The 13,562-nt window shown below is 41.9% G+C and overlaps 1 protein-coding gene across 2 annotated transcripts in view; it reads right to left on the reverse strand.

The window, feature by feature from the left end:
- Prpf18 (pre-mRNA processing factor 18) overlaps positions 1-6,002 on the reverse strand; it is a 32,788-nt gene extending 26,786 nt beyond the window's left edge. The window contains exons 1-3 of one of the 2 annotated variants that reach the window (XM_040755501.1): positions 5,794-6,002; positions 2,399-2,476; positions 2,260-2,286 (exon numbers count right to left, since the gene is read on the reverse strand). In XM_040755501.1, coding sequence (XP_040611435.1) covers positions 2,260-2,286; positions 2,399-2,476; positions 5,794-5,859 — 171 coding nt within the window. In that variant the 5' untranslated portion in view covers positions 5,860-6,002. The remainder of the gene's footprint in view (positions 1-2,259; positions 2,287-2,398; positions 2,477-5,793) is intronic. The other variant, XM_040755502.1, reaches the window with a different exon arrangement.
- Positions 6,003-13,562: the final 7,560 nt, after the last annotated feature.

The raw sequence follows: 13,562 nt of genomic DNA on the forward strand, positions 1-13,562 counted from the left end.
TCCATTTCAGGAACAGGACACGGGAGAGCATGCACACGGGAGAGCGCATTCTTGCGTTAAAGGAGTGCCATAACCACAGTCATTTCAGAAAGAGAAACCCAACAGTGCTTAAATCCAAACTCAATTTCTCCGCAGATGCTAAAGCAGCCCACTTCTCTCTTGAAAACAATCAATTCGCCTCTCCTCTGTGAGGAAATTATCTTCACAGGTTAGCCGTGGCTCACCTTGAAAATGAAGGCTAAAGGACCGCCTCCCAACAGAGTCTATGAGGCTTGCTCAAGCTGATCTCTTCCTACGTTGCTTCTTTAGCCACACTACTCAACCTTGAATAAACCGTTACCAGGCATGTTGAAAAATGCCTAGAGTAAGCAACCGCACTACAAACTGAGCTGCCAACCTTGAAGAAAAGGAATGAAGACTGGAATGCCACCCGAGGGGTATGGACGCTTTTGTTCATATGAACCTCAGGAGAAACATCTTCATCTGCCTTTTCATATCCAGGCAGCAGTCTCAGTCACACACTGAGAAAACTGATCCCACACTGTATATGCCTCACTGTGTACCTGGAAACATATTCAAGTGTGGTTTCCATTCAACCACAGGTAAGTTTAAAATTCAGAAGTAGGAATAAGATTCAAAATACCATAAAGATCTGCTGTAAGACACTACTGTTCCATTAAGAAAATGTGTACAACAAAAATTATGCAATTCATGATTCTACAGCTTATGGTTAAAGGTAAAGTAAAACAGAGATAAGAAACTAACTTTTTGAATACTTATACAGGTCAAACCAGCATCAGCCTTGGAAATGGTGGCTAGCTCCTATACAAGAGTGAAAGCAGTACATACTACACTGCCACTACTGCCCTTAAGGAGGGAGGTTGTTAAAGAGCACATGAAGTTACCATTCTTTTTAATGACAGGTATTTCTTCCATCCAAGAGCTGGTGCATTTTAATTATAGCATGGCAGCTGACAGCTCTGGGACACAGATCTAAGACATTTTGTCAGTCAGATTAAAGGCTACAGCACTATCACCATAGAAACTATTTGTGCTTCGCCCCTTCTCCTTTATACAAGAAAAAGAAAACAGAAAAACAAACGGAAAAAGCAAATCAGAAAACCCCAGGATGAAAAACCCTGCTCACATCACCAAAAGGATCTACACAAAGCAAAAGCCACGCTCTATTAGATTATTTTCCTACCTTCTTTAAAGGTCGCAAAGGTTCACACTTAGAGATCTAGTCAGCAGAGAGTGTATGATAAAGGATCTTTACTCCAGGTGACGCTGGGCAAGCAAAACATGACAACTCTTCTACAAGTCTACTCAATGGTAACTTATATAAAACGTCTTTTACTTTCCTGAACTAGAAGCAAATGAAGTTGTATCTTTACAGAAAACTATCAAAATACAAACATAAACTTGTAAGTATCTGTCTTTAAAAATATTCCTTTGATACTTGCCTTTTTCCAATGGAAAAAATAAAGCCAAATGCATATGGATAGCATCTACATTCTTCATGCTTTCCTCTAGAAATGCTTTGCTACCCAAATTAATTTCCATTACTTTCTTCATTCTGTAGATAGGCGTATTACCAAATGTATGATTCAGCATATTGCAATAGGTCCTGTTACCTGCAAGCTAAGAGTATTAACCTAGTCTGCTTTAGAACAACTGAAACAACTTCTCCACCTTGTAAGCTTTAACCCTCTCAATAAAAACCCCAGACATTATCAACTAGGCAGTGAGAAAGACTGCTTCAGTCATACACCTGAAGTATACAAATGAAGCTCATTTATTTCAAAATTATTCTTCTCCCCAATAGACTACACAGCATCACAAATGCTGCCCCATGTTTAAAACAAACAAAAGTATACAGAGGGTAAGTACTCTATCTCAGGCAGGGGTACTGGGTCTAAGAATTATCAATAATACTTGAATAAAACCAACTTACAGTGCTCAGGAGGAAACAGACAATAATGCTGCTAAAACAGTCAAGGCTGAATGAATAAGTGTTGTGAGCTCTTTCAAAACACGTTACTTTATTGGGAGAAGTAGGGGAGAGAGTGGTGGTGGAGATAAGGCAGTATCAGAACCAGGGACTAATTTAAAAAAAATAAATAAATCAAGCTTTGATCTCAAGGCAGTTCATGCTGTCCACAGAAAGCCAAACCATTCCAAGCCAAAAGTCATGCATGTATTTTCCTGAATTCAAGACCTGTTTTTTTAAAAAGCCAAACCAAAATCAAAAACTCATACCTCTCCAGACGGCTTCTCATTTATAGGCTAATGTATAACATCAATGAATTGAACAAAGATCAACAATTTTGTTATTTAACAACAGCTGTATAAATTTAAACTCAGAAATATATGACAGCATAAAACCTTGAACTTATACCTTGTAGCCACATCTTTCAAAATATGCTTCCTCTTCTTTTTTTGCAAGTTCACTCCGCTTGAAATATTTTTTATTTTCCTATCAAAGAAAAGAAAAACCAGTAAGTTAGTGAGGTATCTTTGGCATGCCCCATCGTTACCAAGCACTCTTAGAAACCTTTGAAAACACTTCAGTTTTCAAGAATTTGGTACTGTTTTCAGTCCTGGAGATAATCACACTGAGTGCCCCTGTGGAGGCCCCTCCGCCAAAGAGGGCTTGTGTTCTGATGTATGATAAACACTCAACCATTTCACTTGACCTGCAATAGGCGTTCTCACAGCAAAGAGAATATACCAACAGTATTTTCTCCATTCGCTTTCCTAACATCTGAGTTCCACGATAATCTCTACAGACAGATTTACTATGATCCAGAGATGACCTTTCATTATTTTCTCCTAACCAGAATAGAAACTACAGAACAGGAAGCCAGTTCAGAAAATCTCATCACTATGAGCACTCCAAAATAAGGTCTTATCACCTGAAATCAATCTTACTAATTCTGGGTTTTGTTAGTTATAACTCCTCCTTTGCATCAAATGAAAATTTGACTCCAAATGTTAACTTTTTTTTTTTTTTTTTTTTTTTTTGGTTTTTCGAGACAGGGTTTCTCTGTGGCTTTGGTGGCTGTCCTGGAACTCACTTTGTAGACCAGGCTGGCCTCGAACTCACAGAGATCCGCCTGCCTCTGCCTCCCAAGTGCTGGGATTAAAGGCGTGTGCCACCAACGCCCGGCTCCAAATGTTCTTAAATTGACCAGTAATCATAAGACTACGAACTTTTAGCAGACAGCAGCTGTACAATACACTCAAATGCAGTGGGCTCACGTGTCAAATGTTGATTTAACTTTTAAGAAACTGCCCATCTGTTTTAACTTCCCAACAAGACTCAGGGAACAATAAGCATTAAAAAATTGACAAACTGCAGGCCCAGCACTTGGAAGGCTGGGGATCAATCCAAGGTCAACCCAGATGATAGACAGAGCAAGACTACAAAGCAAGAACTGAGAGAAAGGGAGAGGGAGGCAGAGGGTAAGGTGAAAACAAACTGTGCTCTATCAAAGTCAAAAGCCGGCGGCGATATCAGCCCGGCTGAACCAAGCAATGCCAATCAGGCAATGGCTCTGGGAGAAAGGTCTACAGGATCACATTCTTAACTGGTGGCCTGGCACTGCCCCCTCAAGGTTCACCCTGGACACCATGATGGACTTTTTTCTTTTCTTTTCTTTTTTTTTTCTTTTTTTTTTATTTTACAAGACAGGTTTCTCTGTATTGTTTTGGAGGCTGTCGGTCCAACCCGGCCTCAAACTCACAGAAATCAGTCTGCCTCTGCCTCCCAAGTGCTGGGATTAAAGGCATACGCCACCACCGCCCGGCAACTTTTTTTTCAGAAGTTGCCACCAGCAGATACAAGATTCACTGACAGTTTCAAATACTTCTACCAGTTACAGCCTGAGACATTGCAGAGTATTGATGGCAAGTGTGTGACCCAGTTGAGGGCCTCCAGCTGGGAGGAAATCTCAGCAATTCAAGAGGAAGGGGACCTGGAAACTGTTAGATAAGACCACAGGTAAGCACCTTGAAGACCCAGGGGGAAGTCCATGGCACCCTACTTCCTGCAGCTCTGGACACGCGACTGTGCCTTGTATAGAACACCAGGCACCAGCAGCTGGCTGACATCACCCTGGCTGGGTGCAGGCAGGTCTAGGCTCACCAGCACCTGACAGGCTACATACAGAAAGCAAGGGAATCGCTGGCTGACACCATCCCATCCTGGTACAGGACCAGGTACAGCAGCATCTGTCATCTATATAGGCTATATCGGGAGAGCAAAGGAGCTGCTGTCAGCTCTGAGGGCATCAGAGTGGGGCGATGACTGAGATCCAGAGCACAGGGTGGTCAAAAGTTGAGCTGTGGTCAACACACTGGGCCTGGGAGAGTGTTTCCGGATATAGCTGAAATACACACGCACTCATGCACACGCTGAGTGTGTGTGGGCACACCGCTACTCAGATTCCCGGTGTTGTCGTCCATCTGGAGGACTGGCGTTAGCTAGCATCTATGTTCATCTCTCTGGTCCCTGACCATCCCCCCTATACACGTCCTACCTGGCTGTTTTCCAATCTATACTGACTGCCTTGTGGTTGACAAGCCCAAGGACCCCTGCCATACTCTCCCCACCCATAAATATAAATGTCGTCTGTGACCCAAACACACACAGCTTCTATTCATCAAAGAAAACTATTAGTGAAATAACAGCCCTATCTGGAAGAAAATATCCACAAGACATATACTTAAAAAAGAAAGTGGTGAGACATACAAAGGAGTCCAGATAATTGATAAAAAACTAACCTAATTTAAATTTGCAAGCAGTTTTAATACTTCACAAAAGATACATCAGAGGTACTTAATATGATTTATCAAGAAGATGTAAGTAAGAACCACACAGATAGCTCTCCACTGAGAAAGCTGGCAACATGACCTGCTGGTCAGAGTGCAGACAGGCCAACTCTGACCCTGCTCACGATGTGTAACATGACAGAGCGATGTTAAAGAAAGAAAAAGCAGGGGCATTTTCTACAACTAGGCATACATGCACTCTATAGCCTAGCAGTTCCAAAGAGAGAGGAAAACAAAGCTTCCCAAAGCTTCAGAATTTGCTCAACCAAATCTTAGAAACAGCTCAAATACTCACCACCAGGAGAATGGGTAACTGGGTCTATTCAGACGACAGAATGCAACTTCAGAAATTAAAAAAAAATACGCGCAGCAAAATGAGTAATATTCAAAACGTTCTGATCAAATGAGGCTCCCTATAAAAACGTACATCGAGATGGGAAGACACCAGAGCAGTAGCGGCTTTCGTGGCTAATCAGGGCAGGAACTGACTGACTAGAAGAGTGGAAGGTGCTATTTTAGCCCCTCGTGGAGCCTGGGTTACACAGGTGTTTTCATCTGTCAAAAATCACTGGATAGCAAACTTAAAGATGCATGCAGCCCTTCGCACGTACAAAAAGAGGAACAAATACGCACTGAACTCTATGACATGTGCCAGACTACTTAGGAGTAAAGCGTACTGACTCTCAGCAACATGATTTGGAAGGTCTAAAGACCAGTAAATTATTTTCATGACTCTATGAAAGCAGGCATTGGGTAGGACAGCAAGCGCTGAAGTGGCCCAGACGAAGGTTCAAATCCACTGTTGCTATGGGCTGGCAAACTTGCCCCAGGACAGTGTGGCAGATCTGTGAACCCCACGCCCGCCCCAAGTCCTCTCAGTATCATTTCTCTCACCCGACACCCTTCCCCGCACAGCGACACAAGCCTCAAGCCCCAAACGCCACAGCCAAAGGACCTCACCACCAGCAGGTTCCTGTCCTCCACCAGCTGCCGCTTCCGCAGAATCTCTGACTTCAGGATGTCCATCTCGCTGCCAGTGTCTAGGCTGCACTTCGGCGTTCCTGCTCCTCCACGGCAACCTCACCCCGCCAGGCGGGACGAACCTCTGCACAACCGGACCCCAAACATCAGAAGACAACAACTGCCGGAGCCGCTTCCGGCGGAAGTCCAGATGAAGGAGAGGACGGAAGGGAGAGGCCTCACCCTCCCAGCTAACGCCGGCGAAGCAGCTGAGTATTGTTGCCCCCTAGCGGCACCCTCCGGTTACTCACTTGTGATTTTGGTAGACGGGCAGAAAAGAACAAAAGCCAGGAGTCCATGTCGGTTTGTCTCCTTGTTAATGGTTATCGTGCTCATTTGAACCTGCTAGTTTGCCCCGCAAGCCTCCCTATAGGATATCTCAGTTGTGTAAGGCAAGATCTTTACTAGAAGTTTGCTTCATACTTTCTCACATTACTGGCTTGCCAAGAGGGTGAACATACAGAATGAGAAAAACATGAATAATACTAGTTTCAAAATGGCAGTGTTCATTAATTGTCTGTTGCAATGTCCTGTAAATTTATTCTACCTTCTACTTACGTATTCAACATTCAAGATGTTCTGTGATATATTGGAAATATAATCATTCTTTCTTAAAACCCAATCCAAGAAAAAAAATGTTGAAATTTTATTCTGGTTTGTTTTTATTTTGATTATGATGTAGCTCCTGATATCAAAGGAATCGTCCTGCCCCAACTTCAGAGTGCACCACTATACTTGGTAGAGTTTTTTTTAATCCTAGAGCCATGTATAATGTATTTATTTTTGGTTCCATGGCATGAAAGCATTTTTATTTTTAGTTATCATAATTCAACAATATTTTATGTTGACTTTTCTTATTCTAAAAAAAAGAAATACCATTCAAATTTGACTATAGGTAAGATGGTTTATCAAAAAAAACTGAAAGGATTGCTCATTTTCAAATTAGGAAGTTTTAATGTGTGTGTGTGTGTGTGTATGCGCGCGATAGGGTTATATTTGATCTAAAAGAGGGCCAGCAATATGGCTGAGCAGCTAAAGGTACCTGCTGCCAAGCCTGATGACCTGATTTCAGTCCCTGAAACCCACACAGTAGAAGGAAAGAGCTGACTCCCAAAGTTGTCCTCTGTCAACATTCATATCACAGCACACATTTGTGTATAAATACACAGGTGCATTCGAATGCTCAATAAATGAATAATTGTGATAATTTTTTAAAAAGTAAGAGATGCCTGACTTCTGCCGGGAACAAGCCAACATGGGAAGGTAAATTCATATTCCAATCTAAGACGCCTTGTGCTATGACAAGACACTTGGGGAACCTTAGTGGTTTCCATGGTAGGTGAGGGTGACCGAGGCAGGGGACAAACACGCCAGGCAGACAGAGCTTAGTGAGAAGTTTTATTAGAAAGGGAGAGGGAGCGAGAAAGAGAAAAGAGACACAGACAGAGGGAGGACAGATGAGAAGGGGGAGACAGGAAAGGTCCTGCCTGCCTCAGGGAACAGAGGGAAAGAGAGTGGGGAAAGAGAGATGGTAAGTGGTCTGTCTTTTAAAGGGGTCCTTTGCACCTGCGTGCAGACTTGTAGTCACGGAACCCTGGGATGACCAGGGTATTGCCTGAATACATTCTAACAGGTGATAGGGGCAGGCCAGAATAATGCCTGAATCTTTCCACTTTGTTGATTTTTAGAGGTTTAAAAACTCAAGGTATGTCACAAAATAAATGTCCTTGGATTAAACATTCTTGTATGAATATTTGTTGCCATGGGTCAAACCATTTACAGCATCCCTTTCATTTAGGAACTAGAGACTATAACCCCTAAGCCGGAAGTGTTGCCATAGCTGATACTAACAGTGTGAGAGTTCACAGATAACACAAACCTTCGCTGGCCGAATGGGACTCTAGTGGTATACTAGTAGCAAAAGTACTAGTAACAAAAGGTACTAGTTCCTTTTCAATTTCTAACTTTGGTTTTTATGTTTATGCAAACGTATATTAAATCATGATGAGGGTGTCAGATCATAGAATGAAAGCAGTGAGTTCTTGAAGGAGAAACCAATGGACAATTTAAACTACAGTGTAGAAGAAGGGAAAGATGTCCGGCAGCACTTAGAAGCACTACAAGAAAGGGATGTATCAATCCAGCTTGCTGGGAAATATGTGCAATATTCCACCAGAAATGGGATTTTAAAAGTGAGACATTAGCTAAAAATCAAAATTCCTAAATGGTTAATTATAGGGCATAGACACAAATGAATAATATGAAACTACATTTCAAAAAATAGTGAACGATAGCAATGCTCATAGTAGGTTTTCTTCTAAAAGTAGAATAATGAATGTGTAAGTATAGCCTATAAGACCAGCAAGATAGCCTACCAGGCTGCTGTGCTTGTGTACAGGCCTTCCAAACTGACTTCCCACAGGGTGATAGAGAATCAACTCTCAAGAGTCATGCTTTGACCTCAACACACACACACACACACACGCACGCACACACACACACCACCACCACCACCACCACCATGGCACACACTTGTCCCTTCACAAACAAATAAATAAATGTTAAAATGTAAGTAAATATAACAAATAATCTCCAATGTATAATAAAAACACAGAAACAAAAAAGTTATTAGGAGGAAATGTGCCACATGAAGTTGTTACATAGTAAACCCACTGGTAAGGATAAGCACCTTCTTTATGCCAGAATTTGGTACAAACTCCCTAATTTGGAAAAAATCCAGTTATCAGTCATATCCTCTTTGATTACTGACATTTTTAATAGCTTCCCTCTATCTTTCTACTTTTGAAATTAAAAATAAGTTTTAAGTAATCCCTATACAAGTCAGCAAGGGGGTTAGGGAAATAATATTTCAAAGTACTCATGGCCATTCCATTGAATCCTCCGGTGACTGATATGATCTCTCCACTCCTCTAAGTGCTAGAGCCCAAAACCAAGTCCCAAAGCATAGCTCCTACCCATGAAGAAGGACCAGTGAGCCTAGAAAGCACAGAGCAGGCCCTGGAAGCTTAGATAGTCAGGCTTTATAATTGTGTGGTGTGTGTGGGCCATAGTAGCCACAGAGTTTCAGAACATCCCTCTTGTGAAAGCTGAAGAAATATAAATCAATGCATGGTTGATGAGATTATTTTTGGGAGGTGTAATGCATCCTAAGAAATTATCTGCCAGCTCTGGAGACTAAAGGGAAATACCAAATTGTTATCAGGATGACCTAAATTTGTTTCGTTGTGATTCTAATGGATAAAACATGAATATTTAAAAAGAAGGGATAAATAATTATGCATAGTTGGTCTCAATCTTTAGCATGCCGCGTAATGACCTGTTGGGTGTTTGTAATTCTAAACTGCTGGTTTCCACACTCTAGAATTTCCAAGTGAGACAGGTGCTGCTAACCCACAGACCACACATTGATTACTGGTGGTCTGTTGTTTCAAAATCTCACATTTGCAAAAGGGAAATCAGAAACAAGGTCCGTGTCCTACCTTGATGGATAGAAGACAGGAGGAAGCACGTGTCTGTGTGTCTATGTACTTGCAACACTGTCATGGTCACCATGTTAGGGTCCTATCTCTCTCCAGTGCGATGTCCAATGATCCAATGGGAAATGGTCAGGCTCCTTTTGGGTCCAGTCGCATTTACATGGATGTTTTGTTAAATGTAACTATGGGCAGATACAAAATCCAATCCAGGGCAGAGACCCTTCTCCTTTCTTTAGGAAACAGAAACTAGTATTTCATCAATCTCTCTAGGGCTCAGGAAATAAATATGTGAGCTTGAGAATGATAGACATTTCAGTGGCATGCTAGAACCAGACTGGTTGATACTTATCCACAAGAGATTGTTAAATAATTGTGTGAACCAGTTGTTAAGCATAGCTCTCGTTAAAAATAAAGAAATTTATCTACAATTAAATATTATAAGTGCAAGTACACAGAACCTATTCCCTACCCACGATTTTTCTGATTGTGCTCTTGGGTTTATGACATCTGTACCTTTGAGGTGGAGATCTCTTACCAGCTCCTTGCTTGACGATGTCATATTAGTAGTTTGAAATCAGCCAAAGACTGAACCAGTTCTATGTTTTCCAGAAGAACAGACCCACCATGATATATATGGATAGATAGTATCTATTTTCTTCTAATCACAAGGAGGCCATAGCTCAATAAACCCACTGTATTAGTTGCTGTCCTTGTTCCTGCAACCAGTGACCTGACAAAGAACAATTTCTGGAAGGAAGATTTTATTTAGGCTTAGAATTTGAAGGGATACAGCTCACCATGGGCAGAAAGCATGGCAGCAAAAGCATGAAACAGCTGGTCATAGGGCATCTGCAGTTAGAAAGTAAAGAGAGGCAAGTGCCAGGGCTTCAGTCCCCCACTACACAGGATGGTACTCCCCACAGCCAGGCTACACCATACCTCTTCACTTAACCCTTTGTAGAAACAATCTGATGGATACACCCAGAGATGTGTTTCCATGGTGATTGTAAATCCGGTAAAGTTAAGGGTGAAGAGTAAGCATCATGATCATCAAGAATAGCATAATTTGAAAATCTTTTACACCTACCTCACAAACACCTGCTTAGCAATACACACACAGTAAGTACGCTGTAAAAAACTGATGGACCCTCGACTGATAGCTGGGAAACCAGCATAGGACTGTTCCAGACCCCTGAACGAGGATGTCAGTTTGAAGATCTGGTTAATTTATGGGGCCTCTGGTAGTGGATCAGTGTTTATCCCTAGTACACGAATGGGTTTTGGGAGCCCACTCCCCATAGAGGGATACTCTCTCAGTCTAGACACAAGAGGAAGGGTCTAGGCCCTGCTCCAAATGATATGACAGACTTTGGAAGATCCCCCATGGAATTTCTCACCCTCCCTGGGGAGCAGAAAGGGGATGGAATAGGGGTCTGTGGGGTGCAGGGGAGGAAGGAAGGGTAAGGGAACTGGGATTGACATGTAAAACAAGCTTGTTTCTAATTTAAAATTTAAAAAAGGGGGAGGGGGGAACCAGAATCTCAAGATAGTGTCTTACCAGGTATCATTAACCTGGGGAGAAGATCAAAATCCCAAATATAATTTCTACTGCTTTTGTGTAATGTCCAAAATGGTTAAGCCCAACCATCGATACCTGAAGAGGAGATTCATGCAGGAATTGGTTTACATGCTTGTGGCAACCTGAAAGAGATTCATACAGGAATTGGTTTACATGCTTATGGTAACCTGAAAGAGATTCATGCAGGAATTGGTTTACATGCTTGTGGCAACCTGAAAGCTGGGGAACTAGGAAACCTAGCTCTGTAACTTGGTCTGAAGCTTTGAGAATTTATGCTGGTCAAGCCCTGAAGGCCAAGGACTGAAGAGCCAGGAACTCCAGGAACCAAGGACATGAGATGCTTGTGACATATCTACAAATAATGGTTTATAGGCTATTTGGGCATCTCATAGGCCAGGCAAGTTGACACAGAACACTAACCACAGAGGGAGAAATTGGGAAATAGTACAAGTCAATGCTTAATCTAACATTTTGTTGCTGGTGTAAATTTTAAAAAATTGTGAATATGTCTCAAAAAATAAGGTGGAGAGTGATAGACAGAAATACCCAACATTGACCTCTAGTCTCCACACACAGGATGCCCCTTCGCACTCACATATGCAAAAAATGGATATAGAATTAATAATAGAGGTTAGGATTTCTCAACCTTGGCAACTCTTCATTGTGGGAGGGAAGTCTCTGGTCCGTGCTCAGAGAATCGATCAGTAAGTGGCATCCCACTCTCTAGCTGTGACAAACAGACATGTCCTGCCCCTGCTGAGCATTGCCTGAGGAGCTAATCTCATCTCTCTGTAGTGGCTGACCATCGATACAAAATAAGTTAAAAGCCAGTTTGTGGTCATTGCATACAAACAAGGCACAAACAGAAAACATTCTTCTGAGTATGTGAAGACCACTGTCTGATGCCTTAGTCTCCCACGACATTGACAAGTGTGGTTCTGACAGACGTCTTCATTGTTTCACTTTTGTCTTATTCATTAGTCTAAATAAAAATATCAGCCAGCATTCATGTAAGAGTTGGGCTTGTTCATCAGTTACAACCATATGGTAGCTCGGGACACAAGACTTCTGTGAAAATCAAATGGAAACAAACAGATGTGTGGAATTTACAGTAAAGAGTACCGCGTGTTTTATTGTTATTTATAAATTGTGTCCTCCACACACTTTGCATCAGCAAAATAGTGTATGTATTTATGTGCACACTTCTGCACAGAGAACAAATATTAAAGATTTTCCAGCACAACACTAGGCATTATCTTTCTTTCTTAATGGTGTAGTTACTAGAAAATTGGAAACAGTTTTGTTAAAACAAAGTTGAAATGTCGCAAAAGAAGAGTAAGATGGGTTTACAAGAAGAAACTTGAATAGCAGGCAGTGAAAAACAAACCCTGGGGCCTCTGGGTTGTTGGTTTTCCACTCTGATCTTCCTAGTCTATGGCTTGCATTGGTTTTCCAAAACCACAACTAAGTCTTCATGCTGTAGTGTTTCTGAAACCAGGAAGCATCCTACAACCGATGTGTTTGTTGTGAGTATTGTGGTATTTTGCCCTGATTCTCTCTTCAGATCAAAACGTCCCTCTTCCACCTTCTGGGAATAGGGCTTGCTGAAGGCACAAGCAGCATTCTTCACAAGTTTGCCCCAGCCCTCAGGCACCCATCTGGTCATGCAACCCATCCCAATCAATAGCTAATGTGGAAATGTAAAGGCCTCACCTCACTGCTTCAACTTGAGAAAATCTAACACATCTTTCTAGTTCTGTGTAAAGTTTTCTCAAAGGATCACAACCTCACTCCTCTGCCAAACCCTGCCTTCCTCATTTCCTCTGTGAGGTACTCCAAGGGCGCTGCCTAAGAAACGACAGCCATTTAAAGTGAAGAAATGCTTTGACCAAGAGACACAGGAAATTAAAAAACTGTCCTTGCAGTTTTTAGATCGGGCATGTCTGTGAAGATTGTTAGTCAGACCTATCCTAGAGCCAAGGCTGGTAACAAGATTGAATTTAAGAATCTTTAAGAATGCTAGAAGGCAAGAAGCAGATCTTGGGCAGGACAGGGCTGGAGAATCTACAGATACCAGTCTTCCTTGCTAAGCCCACACTGAGACACCTGCTGATTGGCCCAGTGTTTTCTTGAATATTCAAAATTATCAGATGAGGGGCAATCTATAGACCACTGCCCACGCTTGTTTCTAGACCGTTCTTGTCTACTCCTGTCTCCTGTTCTCTTCATCAAAAGCTTTTACAATGTTGTCCTAGCAGCTTGTCGGCCATCAGTTAAATAGGGGGTTCCAGAGAGAAAACGTCAAGATCAGGAAGAAGACAGGGCAATGACCAGGGCTTCTAAAGTGAAGGGAATCTCCTGTAGCCCCCTGATCACAAACTTGAAAATCTCAGAGCAGGTAATTTCCTGCCGAAAATGTAAGTTATGGAACTGACCAAACAATTACAAAAGCAAAAGAAAGAGTGGTGATTGGGACCCCATTTTAAAAAGTTGCCCCATCCCTATTTTTCACTATTGAGATTGACATGATCTTCAATAGGTAACTTTAACATTATATAAACCCTTTGTTTTTTGACTTTCTAGTGTCCTTCATTCTTTCTGGTCTTAAAAACATTGACAAAGGCTTTGTTTAT

This window comes from Mesocricetus auratus, unplaced genomic scaffold (assembly GCF_017639785.1).
Source record: "Mesocricetus auratus isolate SY011 unplaced genomic scaffold, BCM_Maur_2.0 Super-Scaffold_100013, whole genome shotgun sequence".
NCBI lineage: Eukaryota > Metazoa > Chordata > Mammalia > Rodentia > Cricetidae > Mesocricetus > Mesocricetus auratus.